General features: G+C 49.2%; 3 protein-coding genes across 6 annotated transcripts in view; 2 read left to right on the forward strand and 1 right to left on the reverse strand.

The window, feature by feature from the left end:
- Nucleotides 1-2,720, forward strand: part of Acf (ATP-dependent chromatin assembly factor large subunit) — a 64,731-nt gene extending 62,011 nt beyond the window's left edge. For both annotated transcript variants that reach the window (XM_075700163.1, XM_075700165.1), the window contains one exon: nt 1-2,720. In XM_075700163.1, coding sequence (XP_075556278.1) covers nt 1-423 — 423 coding nt within the window. In that variant the 3' untranslated portion in view covers nt 424-2,720.
- The window catches only part of LOC142588435 (CD63 antigen-like), a 57,523-nt gene continuing 34,182 nt past the window's right edge, over nt 822-24,162 (forward strand). The window contains exon 1 of the mRNA XM_075700174.1: nt 822-911. The gene's annotated coding sequence lies outside the window, so the exon portion shown is untranslated. The remainder of the gene's footprint in view (nt 912-24,162) is intronic.
- The window catches only part of LOC142588433 (beta-1,3-galactosyltransferase 1-like), a 27,126-nt gene continuing 5,103 nt past the window's right edge, over nt 2,140-24,162 (reverse strand). The window contains exons 2-4 of one of the 3 annotated variants that reach the window (XM_075700169.1): nt 23,534-23,615; nt 9,080-9,798; nt 2,140-4,073 (exon numbers count right to left, since the gene is read on the reverse strand). In XM_075700169.1, the coding sequence (XP_075556284.1) occupies nt 3,592-4,073; nt 9,080-9,719 (1,122 nt within the window). In that variant the 5' untranslated portion in view covers nt 9,720-9,798; nt 23,534-23,615 and the 3' untranslated portion in view covers nt 2,140-3,591. Of the gene's footprint in view, nt 4,074-9,079; nt 9,799-10,839; nt 10,922-23,533; nt 23,616-24,162 lie in introns of those variants that run through there. The other 2 variants (XM_075700171.1, XM_075700170.1) reach the window with 2 other exon arrangements.

Raw genomic sequence — 24,162 nt, forward strand, 5'->3', positions numbered from 1 at the left:
GATGTTCCCGACTACTATGATGTCATCCGGCGACCCATGGACCTGGGCAAGATTCGGGGCAAACTGAGTGGCATGGAGTACCGCACCACCAAGGAGTTTGTAGCTGACATCTACCTCATCTTCCAGAACTGCAGCGTGTACAACAGGCCCGGATCGCTGGAGCACTCGTCTGGTGTCTCCCTGCTGGGCACCTTCGAGCGCCTTCTGTCCCACCACGGGCTCGGAGAGTTTCCGCATGCTCCGTGCTTCGAGGACGAAGCAACTGGCAGCAAGCGGACGTCCAAGCGAGTGTCCAAGAGGCATTGCTGCGACAGCGACAGTGAAGACCACGGTACGGCAAAGCGTGCATTGGCGAGCCCTACCAAGGACGCTGCCACATCGTCGTGGTCGACCAGGAGCATTGGCAAGCGCCGTACTAACTGACTCAAGTGCTTGCATCGTTTCCCGTCTCCTTGAAGACATCATCCCTCCCTGCCACTTCCTCACTTCAGTTCGCACATTACCATCATGTACAGTGTCCCTTGCCTCTCTTTTTTTTTTTTTTTTCCTTCCCTTTTTAATTAGAAAAAGAAAATGAAACTGGCTTGAATGAAATTTTTCCATCTTTGATTGAAGCCATATAGAGCTGCCATTGGCTCCCACGGATGTTTCGAGAAAATTTTCGCTGCATTTTGTCTGGAGTGAGAGATTGACGATACTTAAAAAATGGTACGGATGTGGGTACAGAAGGCTCCCAAGGCCCCAAAAGATGTTCAGCACTGACCATCTACTGGGATTGGTGAACGGTGTGTCGTGCCGCATCTGCCTGTCGGTGCCGAACTGTTGCTGACCCCTTCTCTCCGGTGATTTGAAAGCATGCGTGTGGACCGGCTCGACCTTTCTTCTTTTCTGCTCCGTAAAATGGCTCACAGGTGCTTTTTTTTTCCTTTCTTTCTTTTTTCGCATACTTGTCTGTTGCTAATATGATTCTGGCTCTGGGCAAGTTAAATGTTTACCATCAGGATTGAAAGCAACAAGACAGGTCACTTTGTCACTGTCATAGGTATACATAACACATTCTCTCTTTTTTTTTTATTTTCCTTATCATGTATACTTTATATAGCAGCATTCTTGTGCGATTTCAACGCCTTAGCTTTATGTAATGTTTCCACCACCGTCTTAATTTCCAAGTGTACGCATGATCTTCCCAAAGTGTTTGACACATGTACAAGTTGCAGTTATAAATTTCTTTTCTATGAGTTTTCGCTGTCTTTTTATTGATGACAGTGGAACACTGTGTCTTGTTGAGACTTTCAATTTCTGTGGGTAATGACCCCCGTTCTGGGTCTCCGTAGCCTCTGTTCTTGCTGTACATAAATGCAGGGAAGCAGTGAATGTTGTCGGCATCGAAGTTAGTTACTAGCCTTTGGTGTCATTGAAAGGTTTACAATTACCTTGCATGCGCCTTTGTGCAGTTTGCAGGGTGGGTGTGATAACATGATACTTTTCCTAGGAACATGTGATTATTGCGTAGTGTGGTGTGGTGCTTGCAGTCAAAAAAAGGGGGAAGGAAAGAAAAGGCTGCAACGCTGCTAGTGCTTTTGAAAGTGTTGACTAGGGGAGTGTAGTCAAGAGTAAAAATTGACAGTGTATTGCTGTTCTTCAGGTAAGTGTTGTTGGGTCACCTTGAGAAGCAAAGCTTGCTGCTAACAAGGGAGGAAGTATTTTTAGTGATGTTCATTTGTGAACATGTTATTAGCGATGAGAGAAAGTGGTTTGAATACGCAACTTCGGCCCCTTTGCAAATGTACATACCATGTTCCCTTCTATGCGGATAAAGGTTTCCTTTGGCTTCTGTTCAGCATTCTTGACCTCGTAGCTTGCCTTTTTCCTTAGCAACGTTTACTCCTGACAGTTAGTTTCCAGTTTCATCAAAGTAATGCTAATGACAGTCTTGGACTTCGTGTGTGTTGAATGTGTACGAAAGCAGACCATGGCACTTTGTGCCCAAGGGATGGAAAGGGGTGTAAGAATGACTAGATGTAAGTGACCTTGCTTCTTTTAAAATCATTGTCTACATTTGTGGTTCCTGCATCACTAAGAGAAAACCAGGTTGCATTTTCATTTATGACAGTGCATCTCTGCTTGACAACGCACCACTCTAGGGAAGTTGTAATGCCCTTTAATTAACATAATGATTCATAATATACATTCAAAATGATGCTTGAAAATGCTGAAGAGTCAGGCACGTCATTTGCTGCAATGGCTGGCTGTTTGCTTCGCAGGACACTTGTAATTTACCATTCGTGGTAGCTGCACAAACTTGTGAAGTGTGGCACTTAGTACTATTGATGACTCCCGGAACTCGTTAGTGTTTTGTTGAAGTGAGGTTCATTCACTGGGCACTCAGTGGCAGTCTGTTGAACAGTCTTTTACAAGTGCTTTTTTTTTTTTTCCGTGTGGGTCCGAGGAAGTGCAACTTGCATTAGTTGGGTATCATTGCTTCTAGGAGATGCCCAACAGTAATGCCTTGTGCACAAGTTCTGTGCAGTGTCTTTGAAGATTCTTGAGACTACCGCACACACACACTGTGACGCACGTGCTCCCGACTGCACAGTATGTGCTAGTTTCCCCGACTCTGCAGGCCTGGAGGCAACGATGACGACTAGCTGTTGCTGTGTACACTTTCCGCTGCCACGAGTAGCAAAATAAAAGCATTGTTTGTGCAAGACTGAAGCTGATACATGTCCCTTTGTCTTGAATTGCATGAACACCATCTGTGCAGCTGTTGGAAACTTGTCCTGTGCTTGAAAGTGCATGGGCCACTGTTACCACAAGGATTTTTGCTGGGAGCTTCTGTAGTCCAGAAATACTTGATCACCGGGGGTATTCTGCAAGAGTGCACCTACTGGACTGTCCATTTGTGCCACTGCTGATTGATGCAGCTGTACGAGGGAGGAGGAGACGAGCGGCCCTAGCCAATGAGCAGCGGCAGAAATGGACTGTTCACTAGGTGGACTGACAGAATACCCCCTCCGGTGCCTTTTAATACAAAATGCCTGCCAAAAGTGCTATTTTAGACATGCATCAGTTAGCCAGATGGGGATAGTGTGCACCACTGCTGGTGTGTAGTGCTGATTCTCCTGTTAAGCTTTTCATTTTCACACTAAATCTGGCAGTGCTTCATTCACTGAAACCAATTCAAATATGTTTAGTCCAGTGACAAATCTACGACACCTGATTCAGTATAGTGCCAATCCACCGTCGTATATGAAGCTGTCCATGCTGGTTCGTGATGCACTGCCACTTGGACAGAACTCTTGCGCTGGTCGGTAGTAAGGGGACAAATGTTTGCACATGGCTGTTGGTTTACACGAGTGACCAACTTTCACTGCCCATCGCTGGTATGGCCACATAGCGTCGCTTAAACGCACACGGCTGTCTCTTCACCCTGAAACTCGAAGAGGCGCGCGAACTGACTAGCGAGGGACGCCGAAGAGTACGGGCTCCGTGGTGCAAGGCGCGATGGCGTCCATCGGTCACTCTGCTAGCTGGCATTGCTACGTCCAGGCTTTTGTGACCCGATGGGCACGCGCAGCGCTCGCGTTCGAGTCACCGCGTAGTCGGACCTTTGATCACGCCCAACAGGCGCGGACAGAAGAAGGCCTGCGTGTTCACTTCGCGCCACAGCAGGCGCATGTCGCGCGGTCCCAGCTCGTGCGAGGTGATCCTGCTCTCTCGGGTGAAAGCGCAGCTCGCCCGGGCCAGGGTCACCCTCGGCTTGAGGGTGATGCCCGGGTGCTCCAGGGTGCGCAGGCCGGCCTTGAGGCGGCAGAAGCCCGTCACGTAGGCGTCCTCGATGAAGAACGTGGGCGTCGCTTGGGACGCCTGGTAGAGCCTCCGCGCCGACGACTGCGAGAAGGCGTAGGCGAAGCCGCCGCAGTAGCGCGGGAACAGCTCCCCGGGCAGCTGGTCCCGGGGCACGCAGTACTTGAGGTAGCGGCTGGGCAGCGGGCCCTCGCCGTGCCGCAGGATGCGGCGCACTGGGTTCGAGTGGCACAAGATGGCGTCCTCCATGGACGGCCCGTCCAGTGCTGCGAAGAGAAAGTGAAGCGGCACTGCAACGAGGATCAAGACTCCATTTTCGTTCATTTCGCAGTGGTAGGTTGAATATTAGACATTTATTTTCCTTGCATTCGGATCGTTGTAGCTTAGTAAAAGCTCTCGCAACTTGCTAAGCCTGTTCTTTGGTTTTAGAATGCAACGCAGTCCATTTTTACCCATGTAATAACTGAGCCAGCACCTCCTAGGACCGTCTGCCTGAGCAGACGCCGTCAAAATCCACGATGTCGCAGCGAGCTGGCGCGTCGAGGCGGCGTCGACAGCAGCCGTCTTTTTTGTTAGCGCAATGGTGGCTGCCTGTCGTGGTAGCAATGTTTTTCATTATTATTTTGTTGAAGGGTACGTTCTAGTACGGGTGCAATGATTTTTCTATTTGGTGCCCCATATGCCCCTTAACTAAGCGTCGAGAGGCTAGGGGTGTAATGGCTACTAAGGGAATTACCAGCTGCGTTTAAGCAAGAATAATTACAACTTGAATTCTATATTGTGCACTTCTCTAGCTGGAATCATCAGCAGCCGCTTTTTCCTCTTTTTTTTTTTTATTGCTATAGCAATTATATGGACCCTTCAGGCGCATTTCTGCCGTTGCCGTGATGCGTATAAAGTCCGAGGGCAATAGTCGCCGCGCGCCCTACGCAGTACGTGGGAGCGAAAGCGCGCAAGCGAAGCCGACGTCCGCGGCTCAATCTCGCCCGCGCGAAAGGGAGGAAAGTGGAAAGGAAGCGCGCTGTCCGTCGCGCGCGAGGCCAACACCTCTACAAGTTCTCTAGAGGGTGTTGGCGAGGCGCCCAACGTTGCGAGGCACCAGAGGGAGTGGGGGGAGGGACGGCGTGCGTACTCCGGCTGCCGTGCTTCCGCAAGGGTTGCAGAAGATAGTGCTAGCCTTTCCTCTTTCACGAAAGACACACAAAAAGCACGAAGGACACTTCGCTCGCTGCTGCTGCCGCGTTTCATCGTGCAGCGTTTCGACGGCGAGTGTCCGCGATCATCTAGTGTGATGTGTTCATGTTTTCTGTGCGCGCTGACACCATGCTTGTTAATTTAGTCAGCAAGCGAATGCTTACAAGTTGATATGGCCGATAAAAGTGATATCTTTTCTTCATATGGCTGTTTGGTAATTTGCTATCGCAATGAATGCTTCGCCTTTCGGGCGAAATTGACTTTTTTTTTCTTGGTTACTTTAAAGGGACATACAACTGCTCAGAACATTAATCGAGATAACCCCGCTGATGGAATGATTCCCTATCGTAGTGGCTAAAACTAGCCATGTTCTTGTCATTAAATGTGCATTTATATTTTTAATTCATCACTAAAAGTCGCGAAAAATTACCTTTGGCGTCCCACGCGGCAAGAACATGGAGCTGTATAAAAGGTCCGCCGCATGACCTTCAACTAGTGTACGCGGTTACTGGTCTTTTTATTAGTATTGAAATGCAGTATATATTTTATAAGTTTTTCCTCACTTACAATGTGCAGATAAGCCTTCGTTTGTAGTGAGCAGAAAAATGGCGCTGCCTTCGTTTTCGATGAATTGGCTCGGCTCATCTATCGACAGAACAACGACGACAGGGGCCAGCCAGCCATGACGTAGGCGTGTACTTGGGGGGAAAACGCGGTACAAATATAAGAAATGTAAGTACAACAACGCGAACTTATTGCACCAGCTTCTTGTTTTCGAAAGCGGTTGAAAAGGTCAAAATGTAGGTGGTTAACGACCATGTCGCCGGTGGGCGACGTGACCGCTGCTACCAGGGGCGCGATCGGAGATATTTTGTTCGATACGCGTTCTGTTCAGTTGCTGCAACGTCACAAAGTTGCAGTATGCAAAATTTGTGACAGCGGGGCGGAGAGAGCAGCCAATCAGGAAGCGGTGACCTCCCCGGAAGTTTACCTCCGTCGTTTGTCGTCTGCTTGCAAACAGTATACTACAAAGGCAAATGTTTCTCGTCTTCCAATTGAATGAAATCTTTATCTAAAAAAAAGTATTTTTTCTTCTCAAGCCCAAACACGTTTTCAAATAGTAGTACGTGTGACTACTGCAATTTATAACTATTAGGTTCTTTGCGTCGTCCCTAGGTGGTGTCGCGCACAGCGAGAAGGAAAAAGAAAAAAAAAACGACGGGAAGAGTGGCGCACTTCTCAAGAGGCAGCGACAACATCCCAGTGGCTCGCTGGCACCGATGATCTTGTCGATTTCTCTTTACAACCAACGAATTATTTGTTTCGAGAAACAAAAACGACGCCGGAATTCACTTTCTGCCATTTCTTCAAACGCGTTCCTCCTTCCTCTAGAAAAGCCAGCGCAACAACCTAAGTTTCCAACGGAAGCGCCATTTTCTAGAATTAAACTATGGATTGGATTCAAACTTGCCATTCCGCAGCCGAAAAGGCCGCCTGTTGGATCCAATCCAATCCACCAGACGCGCCATGCGAAGCCGTATGATCGCTCCAAACTTCTCAACTCCCGTCGCGTTCGGACGAAATGCTCGGTGGGCGGATGATTGACAGGAGCGTGTCGTCATTTTGACGTCACCAAAAACGGGGCGGCGCCCCGCGGCTGGCGACGTCGGCGCGGAGTAGGCCAATCGCGCGCGCCGGTAACCGAACGAACGCGCCGAACAACCATCTCCGATCGCACCCCAGGGATCCTCAAGCGATCGCTTTCGGGGATACAATCACGAGCCATTTCGCGTCTTAGCATCGGACGCCGTCTGTTGCGCTGGGCAAGGCGATCGATTTTGCAAACTTCGGGCAGGTTCTGGTTGTCTTGGAATCCCAGCCCACGTGACTTCTTATCAGGACCGGAACTATAGCTGGCTGCTGGCCGCTGCCAGAACTCCGAAAATCGAAGAGGCCCAGTAAGTGCGAATGGAAATTTTAACGCCATTTTATATTTCCTTACCTTAAAGGGCCCCTCACCAGGTCTGGCCATTTTGAGCTGACAAGCGCAGAGCATACAATGTGTGCCAACGATCGTGTTTGCTAAGAATTACATCGCTACGCGCCGCGGAAAGGTCTGAAATTTCAAACCGAACGCAGTTTTTCCTTTCCCTTGCGGCGACCGCGCTCCAAGCCGGACGGTGACGTAGTCGTGCATATAGGAGGCTACGACTCGTGTACCTGCGCCTACGTACTCGTGTCCGCAGTGTGACGTCACTCGTGGTGACACGTGACTTCGAGAATTATTGAAGGCAACATCTGTTATTTGTGTGATCCTTCAATTGACGAATTGAAGTTTAGAGAAATAATAAAACACACAAACGGAAGGTCTGCGTGCTTGTTCCTACGGTTGTGCAGACACGTGCGCAGTTACCGAAACTATGCCATATTCTACTGTGTTGCAGTGCGTGATCGTGCTCTGCGATCCGCTTGTTCTGCCTCAGCATTCGTGTAGCACTGAATTATACCGCTAGTCATGTGTCCTTGTGCACAGCGCGAAAAATCTTCACGGAACTGCGCATGCGCACACCCGTACGTGTGGATCTGCGCATGCGCAGTACCGTCGCCCTTAGTTCTTGCGTACGCAAGCCGCTTGCTTCCCCTAGCCTAAAGCTCTCCAATGACAACAGCTCGCGCACAACGCCGCAAAAAAAAAAAAGGAAAGCAGACACAATTGACACAATTGAAAGCAGACACAATTGAAATGTGGAACAGATTGCCTGATGCAGTTGTGAGCAACGAGGGCTCTGCCGAATTTGAAAATGCGTTGGATACTTTCTTTTACGAGAATGTATACTAAATTGTTGCTGCGAGCACTTTCGTTGACTTTTCTTTGTATAACTACTGTTATTTGCTTTTGTTAACTTCCAAGAGCGCCAGTGCATTTGTATGTTACATAGAAAGAAAATTATGTATCATGTATTCTTGACACATCACCCTCCCTGTAATGACCCCAACAACGGGGTTGACAGTATCAAATAAATAAAAATAAAACGAAGGCGTTGCCCGTGACGTATGCGTCACGCGATACCCCAGGTCCGGTATGGGAGAATGCAGGGAAGGAACTTCGATTGTGGAGGCTAGACGGGGCGAGTGGAGTGTCTCGCAATGCAGTGGAGCTCGTCTCCTAAAATTATGGGTTCGCGGCACTGCAATATTTCTATCTCGGCTATTAATGAGCCGATCTAAAAAAATTTTGCGGCAGAACGCTCCCCAGAGAACACGCAGTGGCGTAGCGACGGGGAGGGCCGGGGGGTCGTGGGCCCCGGGTGCAAGGGGCCAGTGGGGGTGGGGGAGGGGGGTGTCATACGTCTGAAGACACCCCTCTTTCCGCCGGCTACACCCGGGTGGGGGGGGGGGCGTGACAGAAGACCTATGGGCCCCGGGTGCCAGATGACCTAGCTACGCCACTGAGGACACGTAACAACTTCCAGCGTATAACTAAAAATTGATAAGGAGCCTGGTGATGGGCCCTTTATGACGCCCGTGAGCGGATATACTACATAAGGAGTGGAGTAACGCCAATTCGTATAAAAGTAATGTTGCAATGCGAGCGATACAGGTATCGGGCGCTGTGCTTGTCAAGGGACCCGAAGTTGGGGAGTGGGCAAGGGGAATGGGTTCCATGGATTGGTTGCTAATCTCGGTGCTTTGGTTACCAGTGTTGCGCTCCAGCTAGTATGCACACGGCCCGCACTTCCGCCAACTGTCCAGAACACTTGCGTGTCTGCGTTGTTGATTTATTTTCGTAACACTGCTAACAGTTGCTATGGTAACGTTCTCGGCTACTAACGCGCGTACACACAAGCAAACATGCACAGTTCCCGATATATGGGCTGTGGCACACCTCTGAAATGAGGGGAATCATTGAAGCAGGCGTCGCCTTACATTTGGGGAAAGCCTGTTTTGACGAACAGCCGAGGAGCACGAATAGCTCGTGCACACGTGACGCAAGTGACTGTATATGTCGTCTGCGCAAAAATTAAGCGCGCGCATTTGCAGTGTGTCCCGAAAGCGAGAGAGAGAGTCGCGCACGAACCACTCAGCAGGTTGGGCACGTGCACGAAGATGTCGTCGTCCGTCTTGAGGGCGAACGCGGCGCCGGGGCAGCGCGTCACGAACCACTTGAGCCCCATGACGGACTTGAGCGCCAGGTTCTCGAAGCTCTCGGCAAAGTCCTCCTGCACCAGGTCGCCGTACGCGTAGTTCTCGGCCATCAGGTCACGCGCGGGCTCTCCCGGGTCGGCCAGCAGAAACACGACGCGAAAGTTCAGCGCCCTCTGCAGGGACTTCTGTCCCCAGGTGTCCCTGATGGCCTGCCGGCGCTCGGCGCCGTTCCTGGCGTTGGACGCGACGAGCACGACCAACAGCGGAGGCCTGTCGCCGCCGTCGTCGCCGCAAACCTGGGGGTTGTCCAGCAGGTAGGAGTAGTTGTGCGGGTTGGCTGCGACGCCGCGGTGGACCGTGACGTTGTCCCGGAGCACGACCCACGCCGGGGGACCCGTCCAGAGGTCGTTGCTGGTGGACTTGCCGACGGACGGCCGGGGGTGGTGCGCGTTGACGGACGCCGGCGTCGGCCTCGATATCAGAAGCAGGAACAGGGCTAGGGAGCCGAGCGCGCTGGCGCAGACCTTGGCGGCGCCAAGCCTCGGCCAGCAGCAGCAGCGGCTCAGCGGCATCGGACAGCGCGGCCCTTCGTCAGCCGATCTTCAGCATCTCGTTCCTGGTGCCGTGTGCATCGGGCGAGACGACCCGGCGCTGCAAGCGCGGGAAGGATAAACAACACCGCTCGCCTCTTAAGCAGTGCACGTTATGAAAGTGACACCACACAAGAATACACATAGAAACAGTGTAAGCCCTTACGTCATTTCTGTGTGCCTTCTTGTGGGATGTTCATTTCTCTTGCATTAGCGCAGTAATTCCCTGTCATAAAAATGAACCATCTATAGCCACTCAAGATGACCCTCGAATTACATACACGGTGCTTGTCACTTATATATATTACGGATTCTGTTTACAAAATGGCTGCGACATTGGCTCGCTCTATTTTTTTTTTTTTTTCGTAATCGGCTCGTTAATCGGCTAACGTTGTGTGCGGTAGCACTTTTGTTGAACGCCACTGCTTGACCGACGTTGGTACCAATCGTAAGTCTGCACGTTTCTCCCGGAATCGGAGCGCTGAACGGGTACCTATAAGTACCTAAGCAGCACATTAAAAATACTTAAAAAGTCGAAACAGCATAACAGTTAAGAAAGTTAAGTACAAAGTCACGGTAAGTTAGTTAAACGAGAAGCTTTCCTTCACAAGTGGCTGCACAGCAATATTCAGCGCATTGCCGTAAAGCCGCACACGGCTTCAATTTTCTTTCCCCCTAGTGGTTTTAAATGAGGCTACGCATTTAGTTTTCTGAGCTACACGTGCCTCGAGCAGCTAATTGTTCTGGGTGGTGCCATTAAATGATCAATCAGAATTGGTCGTAAGTACATATGGTTTCTAAGCAGACGTCGGAAGACCGGCGGCCGATTTTCTCGCTGATCGCCGCTTGTTGACTGACTGGATCAACTGTTCTCAAATATGTTGCACGTTGATCACAGTACCTTACGATTCACCATTAACACAATCAGCTTTACGATTCGCTTTTGCAAAAGTGAACATCTTCGATTCGCATTTGGAAATCTTGCGCGCGCTCTACATCGAACTTTTCCATTCTTTTCCTCCCCGTCTACCGCACAAGGTGCGCCTCTGCGCCGCTGGCACATATATACACACGAAGCACCGTGGGCTGATTCGCTACTTACTATACGCTCCTGCCTGACCGGCGGCCGGTCTTTTTTTGTTTTCTTTTTGCGCCAAAGCCCGTCGCTCTATATCCGGCGGCACTTGCTCGCAACCTGCGCCGCTTCTCCCCGCGCAGGCACTGCCACCGCCGCTGCACAAGGTCGCGGCCGAGCCGTATCGCCGTCGGATGTGGCTACGCGCAGAAGGATGCAACCGGCACTGCCGTCGGGAAATAAAAACACTGGACCGGTTCGGAGCTAAGCGCCTTCGCCGCTCGATGGTGAGAGTGGTGAACGAGCGAGCGCAGTAGCGAGTGTGAAAGGCACATCTCGATCGGGCCGACGCATCGGCCAACTCTCGCACGTGCCGAGCGATTACACGTACTGTACGCGCGTATACATACATACGCGTACGGGAACACTCGGCGAGTTTGCGCTTGTCGGTGCTCTTTCCACGACGTTCACTTCGCCTTTGGAAAGCCAGTATACTTTGGATCGTAATTGGTCGTCTGCTCTGCCCAACGCTGACGATATTAATTCCGGAGCCACCCGGAGCTTCTTGTGGAGCCATTTTAAAACGCTCGTCTGCTATACGCTAGCTATACGTGAATGGCAAGCTAGCGGTCGCTAGCTTGGTATTCACCGGAAGATCGAAGTTCGTGGCTCATTTAGAAACAGGCTGACTAGCGGAATCTGGCGTTCCGTGAGTTTCTTAGGAAGCTCAATGTCCGAACACGGAGGCTTCGCTTTTTCGTTTTCTGACCAGGCAGTGGCGTAGCCAGGGCGTGGGAAACTGGGCACAAGCTCTTGTGGTGCAGAAACGGTTGAAAAAGTTTCAAGGTTATGTCTCCCAGGTCGTTTGTATTGAGTAGCAATTAATTAGAGACGTGCAAACACTGTGAAAATATATGACGCCAGGGGGAGTTGGTGCGGATATTTCAAGGCGGCGTCGCCAATAATCTTTTGCTATCGCGTCCTTCACGGCTTACGAATACTTCGCTTGCAATAATGCCAAGGAGGTCATCTACCGATGTAGCTCGATTGCCCGTATTTAATGCCCCTTTAAAGTTTAGTCAGTGCCTGTCCTGTGTGCTTTTATCTCGCCCGCGTACATTTAATGCTGCAAGCAAAATGAATGTCAATCGACTTGCCCAGCTGTGTACCTTGCTACATTTAGTTTCTTTTTAATATCAAGTTAAACAATACATAGAAATAAGTTTAGCTGTGTCAGTAAAGTACCTCTCGAAAATACAAAAAAGGTGAGAGACAGAAGCAACTCTTACTGTGAAAAAAGGTTTGATAAGCTAGAAAGAACGCGACGAAGTATACTGAATTACATTTCCTACTGCCAACTTTGTATGCTATTGAAGGTCCTGGACCTCGAAACCCTAGAAAAAGAAATAGAAAATAATAATAATAATAATAATATTTGGGGTTTTACGTGCCAAAACCACTTTCTGATTATGAGGCACGCCGTAGTGGAGGACTCCGGAAATTTTGACCACCTGGGGTTCTTCAAGAAAATGCCCTATTTACCTTAATAACGTTTTTACGAACTGATTTAGGTTGAATTTCCCAAGAGGCGTATTTGTCGTGACGTCACGGCGCAGAAGGTCGTCCACCTGCGAGCATAACATCGTGGTGTTCTGGCGCTGGCTCCAGCTCGCTCTGTCGTCTGTTACGCTGCGTCAGCTGGGCCGCACCACAAGTCGCAGCATAGCAGACGACCGACGTATGCAGACCGTAAGAAGCCCACCTAGGTATCACAAGGCCTGCGCAATCAGCTTTAAGAAGTCATGGAATGAAATTTCCATTGCCAATCCCGGCGTGACGAAAGCGGCGACGTTAAAAATAACCGCGGCCACCTAGGCAGCAGTCCCATTAGATTCTATGGGAGCCGGCCCTAGTAGCATGGCGTCATAAAAAAAAAAAAAAATCTACAGGCCTTGCGCTATCTATAATTATAGGTGGCTTTGCCTTGCTGCGAAGCTTGAGAGAAAACGAAGCAGCGGAAGCGCTAAATCTTATTAAAGTTGTTCGAGTAAGAACGCAGGTGGAGAGCAAAAAAGGAGCACACATCGAGCAAACGTTCGTTGAGCGCGCCGTTGCCCCGGAGGAATGTGGGGCGATACCCAACGGCTTTTTCATCCGGGGCCAATGTTCCTTCACACGACCATGCATACGCGAAGCGACACGAACTATACAGCAGTCACTGAAACGCACGGTTGTCTCTTGTGATCGATATTTCAGGAGATTACTCTCCCCGGAATCCTACTTTTTCTCTCTTTCTTTCTTTTTTTCCGGTTGTCATTGACACACGGCGCATTTGCATGAGCGATTAGATGAAATCGCGCCGGTTAGTTTCGTGCAATGAATGGATAGGCCGCTTCTGATTGCGTACAAGCAAACGCACACGGCTATGCGAGTTTGGTCTGTCCGCACCTGGACATGTGGAGTGAGGGGGAGGATTATGTAAGTGTCCGCCACCTACAGTGGACATGTCCATTCCGTCTGCTGCTGAAGTGCTGAGTGGCTGGGGCGCCTGTCCTGTGTACAGCCACAGCATACGGTGAGCATCCATTGTAGACCATATACAGGACAGAGCGCATAGTGTTGAGACGCAAATTTAGATAGCAATAAAAGCGAAGACTGAAGGGAATGTTTTATTCTCCAAGCCGTATAGCTGCTGCCGAGTGAAAAGTAGCTGTCATTGTTTTCACCCCGGCAGCGAACGTAGACCTCCAAGGCCACGACAGCGATCGAAATATTATTTTCCCGGTGGAAGTGGCTTGAATGACACAGTGAGCCAAGTTTAAGCGAATTTATTCATGCTCGTAAATGCTATTACGTTAGAGATGAAGTGCGGTTATTTCTTTCGGCGACGTGGCAAAATAATCGTGTTTAATCAACTTCACTCCATTAAACAGCATCCTCTTCATACTTCAGGTACGATGCTGGAAGTGCAGAATTTAAACCGCCGGTGGCCTGAGGGAATGATCCTTAACTAAAATTAAATTGGGTGCCAAAACCACTTTCTGATTATGAGGCGCGCCGTAGGGAGGGTGGGGGGGGGGGGACTTAGGACCACTTGGGGTTTTTTAACATGCACCTGAATCTAAGTACACGGGTGTTTTCGCCCCCATCGTAATGCGGCCGTAGTGGCCGGGATTCGATCCCACGACCTCGTGCTTAGCAGCCCAACACCATAGCCACTAAGCAACCACGGCGGGTACGGATTCATCCTCAAAATATGTCAGGAAATACGGGTTTATGCGCAGTTTTGTTCCACGGTGCATAAAGAGGCCTTCATGGCAAAATCAGTAACCTTACTAAAAAGTAATTTAGCAAATGTTGGTTATTCAAGAGTTAAATTAGCTAGTGATAATCGCACGGTTTCCTATTTCCGCATGGAAATAGGAACTCATGCGGAAACGGGAAAAACAGCGTGCGCCGAGCTTAGGACGATTCCCACCTTCTATTTCTCTCACTACGTAATGCACAGGGTTCACTGCGCGCGATCGACGCAGTGCCTAAGTGCACTTGTTGACGTCACACGGCGCGTGAGCGCACCTCTAAAGGCTTAGCGCATCCGAGCGCAGTGCGCAGTCTTGTGCTTATATCGCGTCTTGCTCTTGTATACAGCCGAGCGCAGAAAGCTAATCAAAGGATTTGCCAGCGATCGAACGCCGCAGCCAGAAGAGGGAGAACCGCTGCAGTCTGCCCCGCTAAAAAATCCGTGCAGCATTATGGAAGCTGCGGGATGCGCTGAGGCAAGTGCGCGGCAGGAAATAGTCCCGCGCCTACCGCGCTTCCTCGGCCTGCTCTGATGTTGCACCTTACACTCGTGCAACTATCTAAGCTGAAAAGTCGTGAAAGATAAAGGAAATGTAAACGTTCTCGCTCCTTAAGTTGCCCGGCAGGAATGGACCGCTGGAATTAGGCGACTGACAACAGACTTTTCTTTTTGTAAGATATGAAACCGAATAGAGAGAGAGAGAGAGAGACGTATATCTTAAAGAAGAGTGCATAGCTAAGAATGTATAAATATTCAAATGTTATGTCGTCTTACTAGCTTTGCCTTCTTTCTCTTTATTTTCCTTTTGTGGCGCGTCGTTCTGTCGTTTTCTCCAGTTCAACGTCCTGCATAAATGTAAGCTGTCCACGCGCGCATACAGGTTCTTTTATTTTTGCTTATTTTTTTTTTCGCCCGTCAGATGGAGGCTGCATGCCGAGATCTCGTGTCGGCCTCCTGGACTGTTTGAAAGCTTCCTTTAAAGGTGTGCGGCGGTGCTGTCACACTCGTACTTCGGTTGCACGCACAGTGCCGCGTAGTTCTAACCGCGGAGCGAAAACACAATATAAGTACGCGAATGAACGTTTCTACCCTAGCATGAAGGGGGGGAATCTAAAAGAGTTCTTTAATTATTTTTTTTTTGTCTTGCTTTCTTTCTCGTTTATATTGGCCGGAATCCCACCGAACGCCCAGCGAGGAACACCGGCAACACACACTCGCGAGAGCTTCCTCTACCCTTGACCGACTTGGGCTGTGCGCGCTTATCGGCGGTGCGCAGTGAAGCCCGCGAGCCAAGAACGAAGGGCGAATCGAAAATGTTACAAAGAAGAACGATAAAAGAAAGAAAGAAACCCGTCCTCCTCCTCCCCCTCCGCAACAACCACGCACTGCCCGCAAGTGAAACAGCGCGGCCAATGAGAATCGACTCCCCGGGACGCGTGGTTCTGCGCGCGCCATCATTCATTAATTGCATCCCGCAAGCCGGCTTCGACCGCCGTACCACTGCGTGACAGCTCAGTCATAGAGAAATGGCTCAGTGTCGAGGCCGCGCGGTGAAGCTTGCGCGCGTTCCGTGTATACGTGTACGTACGTACGTGCATGGAGAGAGCGTGTATTATACTGCAGCTTTCGGTGCTTGAGAACTTGCCCCCCCACGGCTGCGCAGTGTGTGTGTTGCGTATGTGTGCTTGTGGTTCCGTCGCTTGGGTCGTTGAGCTCGCGGCAGCGAGGCGGTCTTCAGCAAGGCATTGCGCAACTATACGCCCGTGTCGGCCCGGTCCGCGGGAGAGTTTGTGTGTCTCGGAGGGCTTTCGCGTGCGTCGATTGGCAGTTTCATTTTCGTGTTAAACCGACAATATAAAGCAACACCGCTGCGAAAGAAATTCCAAAAGCCTCACGACATGTATTTACGCGGTTACGATATGGTTTAGGCTGGGCCGAACCTGAATACCGCGTATCGCAGTAACGACGAAGAGTTTTCTGTAACGTGGTGTAACTGTGGTAGGTCGTTGCGTGGCCGTAACTGGGGTTCCGCTGGATCCTGGTTATAGTATATAGCAGTGCAGCAAGAATATGAATCACTGTAGAATTGTATCAATAAATTAATGACTTCTTCAGAGAGTGAACGACGTTGTTCGTGTGCAAACGACACAGACGAAGGAACAAAGTAAGGAAAGTAACACAGCAATTCCAATACTTGCCACTTATACGTTCCATGCGTTCTTTAAAAAAAAAAAAATGACCGCGGACTTTTCTCCTTTGCTTATCGACACTAGTCAAACAACAAGCCCTCATACAGAATATAGTCTCCTTTACTTGCAGTGCCTTGGTATTTGCGGCGTTACCAAACTGTTGTTCAACGGGGGTAATTGTTCGTTGAACTGAGAAGTTTGCTTCTCAAGATGCTGAGTAATTAAGTGTCAATACGCTTTGCCAAAGCAAAGCACGAGAAAGTAAACAAGTTAGTTAATAATAATAATATTTGGGGTTTTACGTGCCAAAACCACTTTCTGATTATGAGGCACGCCGTAGTGGAGGACTCCGGAAATTTTGACCACCTGGGGTTCTTTAACGTGCACCTAAATCTAAGCACACGGGTGTTTTCGCATTTCGCCTTCATCGAAATGCGGCCGCTGTGGCCGGGATTCGATCCCGCGACCTCGTGCTCAGCAGCCCAACACCATAGCCACTGAGCAACCAAGGCGGGTTAAACAAGTTAGTTGGTTTTGCGAATACGTTTATGGTGATGCGTTATATACCTAACTAGATTACATTGAGTCTTATATATTATACGTAAATAAACTTGACGCGGGCTTGTGGTAATGAAAGTAGCTTGAAGAGATCAAAGGAGACTGACACAGCTGAAAACACACACACACACACACACACACACACACACACACACACACACACACACACACACACACACACACACACACACACACACACACACACACACACACACACACACACACACACACACACACACACACATACACACACACACAAAACATGCAGAAACATGTAAAATGTTTGGTATATTATACGAAGAAGTGTCATTTCATTCCATGTCCAATAACACTTCGTAAGCCTTTCCAAAGACGAAGTGCTATAGCTTTCTGCTTTTCCTTTCTGCTGTATGAAGGAACTGCCCTGTACGGCAGGATGCATTACGGCGCGAACAGGTATCCGCTAAATATACGCTTACTACCAAACCGAGGTCGTTATTGCTAGCCAACAGAAAACCTACCGAACCGGACCACGTGAACGAAGCAAGGCCAAAGTTCTCGGCACCACCCTCCTCCTTTTGGCCACGCGGGACCAATAAACGATAACAGAAAGGTGTGTGTGCATTACCCTCGACGCGAGCAACGCCAGTGACGTCACTGATCGGGGAAGGCCCCACGTGAGTACGTGCGGGCACACACAGAGGCGCGGGCGCAAAACGACCTCCGGGTCTGACATTCGAGAGAACTGGTTCCGCCGAAGCTCTCCCACCGCAGACGGCGAAATTTCTTACGCAACCAACCGCGTGGTCGGCTGCCAGCGCCACCGTTGTCACGTCGCGTGTGTAACGTGACGCGCATGCAAGGACATCGCGCTACGCGGCCCCGCTGAGGGAACGCCGCCCCGTGGTGAAATATATGTCTACAGTGTCGTCTTGGCGGAATTTCTCCGATTTTTCTTGCATCTCGGCATAGGCAGGTATAATAACCGGATACTGACTCGGACTCCGTAATCATAACTTATATATATATATATATATATATATATATATATATATATATATATATATAGGCTGTGTATTCACATACTTACTTACTTAATATACTTACTTGCACTCACACTAGACGTCACTCATCATCATCCTATTGATGTCCACTGCAGGACGAAGGGTATAGACTCCCTCCCGCTCCCTGTGATCTCCAATTACCCCTGTCCTGCGCCAACCGATTCCAACTAGCACCCGCAAATTTCCTAATTTCGTCGCACCACCTAGTCTTCCGCCGTCCTCTACTGCGCTTCCCTTCTCTTGGTACCCATTCTGTCATCCTAATGGTCCAACGGTTATCTGTGCCCAGCGCCATTTTTTTCTCTTAATGTCTATTAGAATAACGTCTATACCCTTTTGCTCTCTGATCCAAACCACTCTCTTTCTGTCTCTTAAAGTTATGCCTAGTATTCTTCGTTCCATCGCACTCACTCATTCACACACAAACTGACGTTCACTCGCACTCACCGGTGGACAGTCACTCAAGTTGATACATCCACTCAATGTCGCCGTCACTGACATTCGTTTGTCTACTGTAACGTTAACCGGCACTCAAATCCTGTCAATACACACACGTCCACTCTCGTCTATTCGTCGCTCGCCAACGTTCTATACATATATCGCGCCCGGTGTGAAGTCAGTGTGGAGCGAGTTGTGAACCGGTGTACCCGTGAGTGAATGTCTGCCAGCCTACGACATCGTGGTCTTGGTAGAAACAGAAAAACAAACTATGACCGACGCGATAACGCAAGAATGCGGCCTCGCGCACCGCTATTCAGCCAAAACAGAACTGCGCGGATGCGCCATGCAGCCAAGTATAGGTTCGCGCATTTCCGTTACGTGCGTGGCTGCTCCGGGCGAACTTCCTTCGACGACAACGAGTCTTGGCAACTGTGTTTGCGAGCGCGGAGGCACAATCCTCAAGGCTTCTGCATCAACTTGGAGCGCAACAAAGTCGATATACATATTTCAAGAACACTTTGAAATCTTGGAAACAGGCCTTACAAAATTTGAACAGCATAACGTAACACAACCAGACGTGTATAGAGCGACTATTTGCGCTAGTTTGTGCGATCGCTGTGAAGACAGTTCGTTTCGTAACAAACGCAGGATACTGGTGACGTACTGATACCGACGTTTTTCTTACATCGACTTAAATTTTAACATTTGCAACTGACACACCTTATTCGAAATCTCAGGTGCATGCGAAATAGCAACTGTTGAGAGTATATTTGTGCCGCTAATATTTGTTATACTCTAAGTAGTCTTTTTCTCCCTGAAAAAGTTCCATAAAACTTGAATCTACAGGACTCAACAGCTATTAACTGCCATGTAACAAAATTTTGATGACAAGATAGCTTCAAGAATACTCGCAAACCACAAGGACGTCCTTAGAAAGAAAGTCAAAGTCTAGACGAATTAAGCAATTAATAGTCAAATAGGCGCCCTATAAGGCCGGCTATTCCAAGGAGTCATCCCTATAACATAGAGTAAAAATTACGCTCCTGAGCGCGTGGTCATGGGTCGGCCATTATATAATTACCACGTTCCGTAGGAGAATACACAAGCGTTTGCGTACTTGTATATGTGGGTTCACAATGAAGAGCTTAAGCTAGTGAAAATTAATATCCCGAGTCCTCTACAACTTCTGTCGCAGCCCATTAGGCAGCACTGATAGTATAGAATAAATAAATAAATAAATAAATAAATAAATAAATAAATAAATAAATAAAATGTCAACTACAACGGCGTCTCGTATAGCCCATTACGCAGTTCTTATATGTATAGCAGCGTCGATCAATCAGTTATTCAATCAACACTAAGCTCAAATACAAATGAGGAAACCTAAAGCAATATTTGCCACTAGTGCGAAACAATGACAACACTTAATTAGCCGCACTTAGTTGCCAAGGGCTCTGGGGTGGTTAACTGCTTTCGATGCACATAAGGCGTATACGTCAAGGTAGAGAGAGAGAGAGAAATAATGTATAGAAAGGCAGGGAGGTAAATTACTCACCAACAGTGCGTGGTGTTTGTCCAGTACGTATATGTTCATCGAACGGGTATAAGAAAACGCCGATACGGCGACGATTCGGAATCTGGACAATCCGAGCGAGTCCCGGTCATAACAATTGCCGTCACCCTTGCTTAGTGGCTGTGGTGTTGGGCTGCTATAGGCACGAGGTCGCGGGATCGAATCCCGGCCACGGCGGGTGCATGTCGATGGGGGCGAAATGCGAAAACATCCGTGTACTTAGGTTTAGGCGCACGTTAAAGAACCGCCGCTGGTCAAAATTTCCGGAGTCCGCCACTGCGGCGTACCTCACAATCGGATCGTGGTTTGGGCACGTAAAAACTCAGAATTTAATTTTAGCAATTACCGTGCCTATGAAGACAATACTCACGCAAACGTACGATTCCCGAGCGGCAGTCAAGTAGTGGCGGCTCATATAGGTGTCTACTACAGCGCCAGACTCTCTCGGCAATCAGTGTGCAGGAGAAAAACAAAGAGCAAAAAGCACTGGCTATGATTGGTTAATGCGAGCTGGTGGCTTCTGTGGACGTTCAGGCGAGGTGCGCACTGCGCGCGCGGCGCCATGCAGCGGCGTCTTTCTGCGCCAAATTCCGGTCACGTCTGTCCTGTACGTTGCTGTCCGTTCGAGGAATGTCAACCCTCCTCCTCACAGCATCTCGAAGCACGCGCACGAAAAAGGGCAGAATCGAGAGCGGAGTGGCTCCTCGGCGAGGGGTTGCTCAATGGCCTCACGTGCGCTGGTATACTACGTGCGCCGCAGTTTTCACTTTCGTGAAAATTCCGGCGCGATCGAAGTCGGCCCGGTTGCCGAGATCTCTCTGCCCGCCGTGTGTCGTCGGTGCCAGACCGGTGCGTCTCGACGCTCCGTCGACTACGTTAACGCAGTTTAGTTTAAGCGGAGGGACGCCAATTGGAACTTTCCTTTTTCCGGGCCCTTGACGTAAACGTGAATGCAGCCTTCGGAGCCTATTTGAGTTTGCTGCGTCCGCTCAACTCGTCCCACGGCTCTGATCATCTGCACACGCTCGTGAAGCGTCAAACTACGACGACTTGAACTCCCTACGATCCCATCTACACTCGCTCCCTATTCACTGTCCTTCTTCCCCGCAGCGCGGCGCTGTTGAGGTACTTATATTAAAAGCCCTTAAACTTCGTAAAGTAGCGACACTCTCCTCCTCCGCATTCACTCCTCCTCGTTTCTCCTCTCTTTCACACTCCCTCCTCTACCGTGGCGCCGCCTACACTGCTCGAGCGTAGCAACGGCGCCAACATGCGCTCCTCGCTACTCCGTAGACGCTTCTCGAGAGAAAATGGCGCTGGTGCACGGCGCGAGGGCCCACGTGATGCTATTAGGCCAATAGCGACGCGGCGTCGGCCTCGGCCAGAGCGCGCGAGGAGGAGGCTGCATTCTTCAAAGCGTGGTGCTACTTTACGATGTTTAAGGGGCTTTAGCTTATCTCACTGGTGGCTTGGTGGCGCATAGCTTGGTGGCGCAACCCACCGCTCCGTTCCAACATAATAACATCCATCATCCCATCCATCTCGGCAGTGACAGACAGTTACAAGTGTCGCACAATATCCTTACGCGCTTTTCCGAAAACAAGAATCAGGTAGCTTCTAAAAGATTGTAGTAGTAGTAGTAGTAGTAGTAGTAGTAGTAGTAGTAGTAGTAGTAGTAGTAGTAGTAGTGCCGCCTTCGCTCAAATTGATATATAAGCCAGCCTCGATTTTAAGCCTAACCTCCAAATTAGGAAGGTCAGGAAAAAATATTGGGAGGATGCGGTAGCATTCAAAGATCCCTGGCTGCTTCTCACGCTTCCGGGCAACTGCAGCTTATGTAACCGCGTAATGTTTACCGGGAAACGCTGGCGGCGAACGCTATGCACGAAGGCGAGCTTTGTGGTAGAAACTCAGCCTCTTGCGCGGGTCGCGATGCGGCGAAGGCAAGCGCCATCGGAGGTATTGCAAGGAACCGGGCATGCGGCTTTATGGCCTTGGATATTCGTGCGTGCCGGCGCTCGCAAATCTCGGAGGCCACGGCCGCTCTATGAATGATAGAAACGCTGGAAAGGGGATTTGTGTTTTGAGTTTCCGCGTAACAAAATTATGTTTTGTCGTATATTCAAGTTACAATCCGACGCTATCATGTCTGTAGTTTGTAAGTCGTACGATTTTTCTTATGTATTTTACCTTGAGAAATTCAATAAGTTCACTAATTTCCTTGCTCTACTGGAGGGCCTGCGTGGTTGGGTATGCGTGGTTCGAAATAACTTTTGCCGAAACGACGGTCGACGCTGGACGCAGAGGCCGACGACGGTATTTCTGCGACACGGGGCCCTTAACGCTATCGTGGTAAAACAAAGAAAAAAAAAACATTCTCGAATGTGTCTCTTGATCTCGAATATGTTTCTTGATCGAACATATTTCATATTCCGGCGCTACCCTCATGTTTCAACAACAGTGCACGCTTCTAGAGCCAATAGGGTGTAAACAGTCCAGCAGAGAGTGCACCAGATTTCGATCGCAGGAGACCGGGCACCACAAGCAAAAAGAATGAGAAATACGACGGCCTATCGATGAGTCCGGGAAGGCAGGCTGAGCACGCTCTCTCGATGGTTCTTCTTCCTTCTGCTCTTTCTGCTTCTCGCCCGGGAGCCGGTGGTTAGCTGCCGAGCGCGCTTTGGATTCGCACGAGCCGAGTGAAGAACACAAAACAGCAGAAGAAGAAGCAGACGAACCGCGAGGCACGCTGCCGTCTGCTCGGGTCAAGGCCGCACACACCTATGGAGAGGCGCCTGACCCACGACGACGAGCACTGCTGCTGCTTGAGCAGAGCTCGGTGCAGTGCTACCACGAAAGACGCCTATATAGTGGCAGCGCATACAGACGGCAACATCTCGAGTTTAAAGAGTATATGTATTTGCATGAAGTTGGAGCGAAGAGATATGTTTACTGGAGAAACTGAAGGCAAGACTTCGCTTCCTTTGAATTTGGCGCCGAAATACCTCGCCGCGGTATATACGTCAGTGTTGAGTGTCCCTGTAATGACTCAGCTATATAAAGGAACAGCGGCCAGTACGATGTCAGGGATTTCGGTCAAAGACACACTTGTCTACTGTGCATCAATCATGTGCATGATTCAGAAGGCCCGCCGACCGACGTGCGTTCTTGTTTCATTCATTGTAGTAGTAGTAGTAGTAGTAGTAGTAATAATAATAATAATAATAATAATAATAATAATAATAATAATAATAATAAACTAAGGTTTGCGGTGGTGGTGGCGGTAGCTCTAGAAGTACTAGATTAACAGCAGCCCCAAAACGGCAAAGTGCATAATTGGCGGAGAGTCGGATATTTCATACGAGAGGAAATATACGTGTCGACCTAAATGGTTGGAAAATGCTTTTCGAAATTGCGATTGGAAATTCCGAAGATTGGCATCGGAAAATGGATAAATCCGTGAACTCAGAACTGCAAGAAGTTATAGTCGTCTACTGTGGAGGAAAGCTACGAGTATATAAATGAAAATGAGAGTAGATGGTCCGGAACAGTGACAGACGAGGGAAAGTATATACACTGTACTTCACACTCGGAAGCTGAATTATTTGAAACCTACCTGAGTTACGTGTCCCTGAGGGTCCTAGCGTCGCTCAGTCTCGAACGAAGGAGCATGCCTGCTTCCAGTCTGGCATCATAGCCTATAATGGCGAAAACGTTGAATGAACAAATTTAAATGGTGATTACCTACATACTTTTTGTAGTCCGCTTAGCCGTTAAGTATATAGGCGTGTCCTTGTGGCCATATAATATAGTATATTACGTATATATATTAATGTCTTTATATACTATAATTCGATACAAACTAAAGTCGTCCGCAAGTTTTCCTTTGGTCGGTCGACTCCAGTGGGATGTTCGCAAACAGTCTACAGACACTACACGACAAATAAACGTGAGATAAAGCCACAGGCTGCCAATAGATAAACCATAGACTTCGCAGCAAATACGTTGATAAACTATCCAAACAAACTTTTTCTAGGAAATGAAGCATTCACGAATGTACCACGAATACAAGATGACTGTGCAGCGAAGGTCAGTTCTGCTGGCAGTCCCTTCAACACCGGAAGTTGCAGGCGGCCGTAATTAGTGTGTATACACCACAGACACTAATTTCACCGTAACAACTAGTGCGTGCCAACGGGGCCTTTCTTTATCTTTTCTAACCCCTGCAGCCGCCCACGTGCCTTA

Source organism: Dermacentor variabilis, chromosome 7, assembly GCF_050947875.1.
Source record: "Dermacentor variabilis isolate Ectoservices chromosome 7, ASM5094787v1, whole genome shotgun sequence".
Taxonomy (NCBI): domain Eukaryota; kingdom Metazoa; phylum Arthropoda; class Arachnida; order Ixodida; family Ixodidae; genus Dermacentor; species Dermacentor variabilis.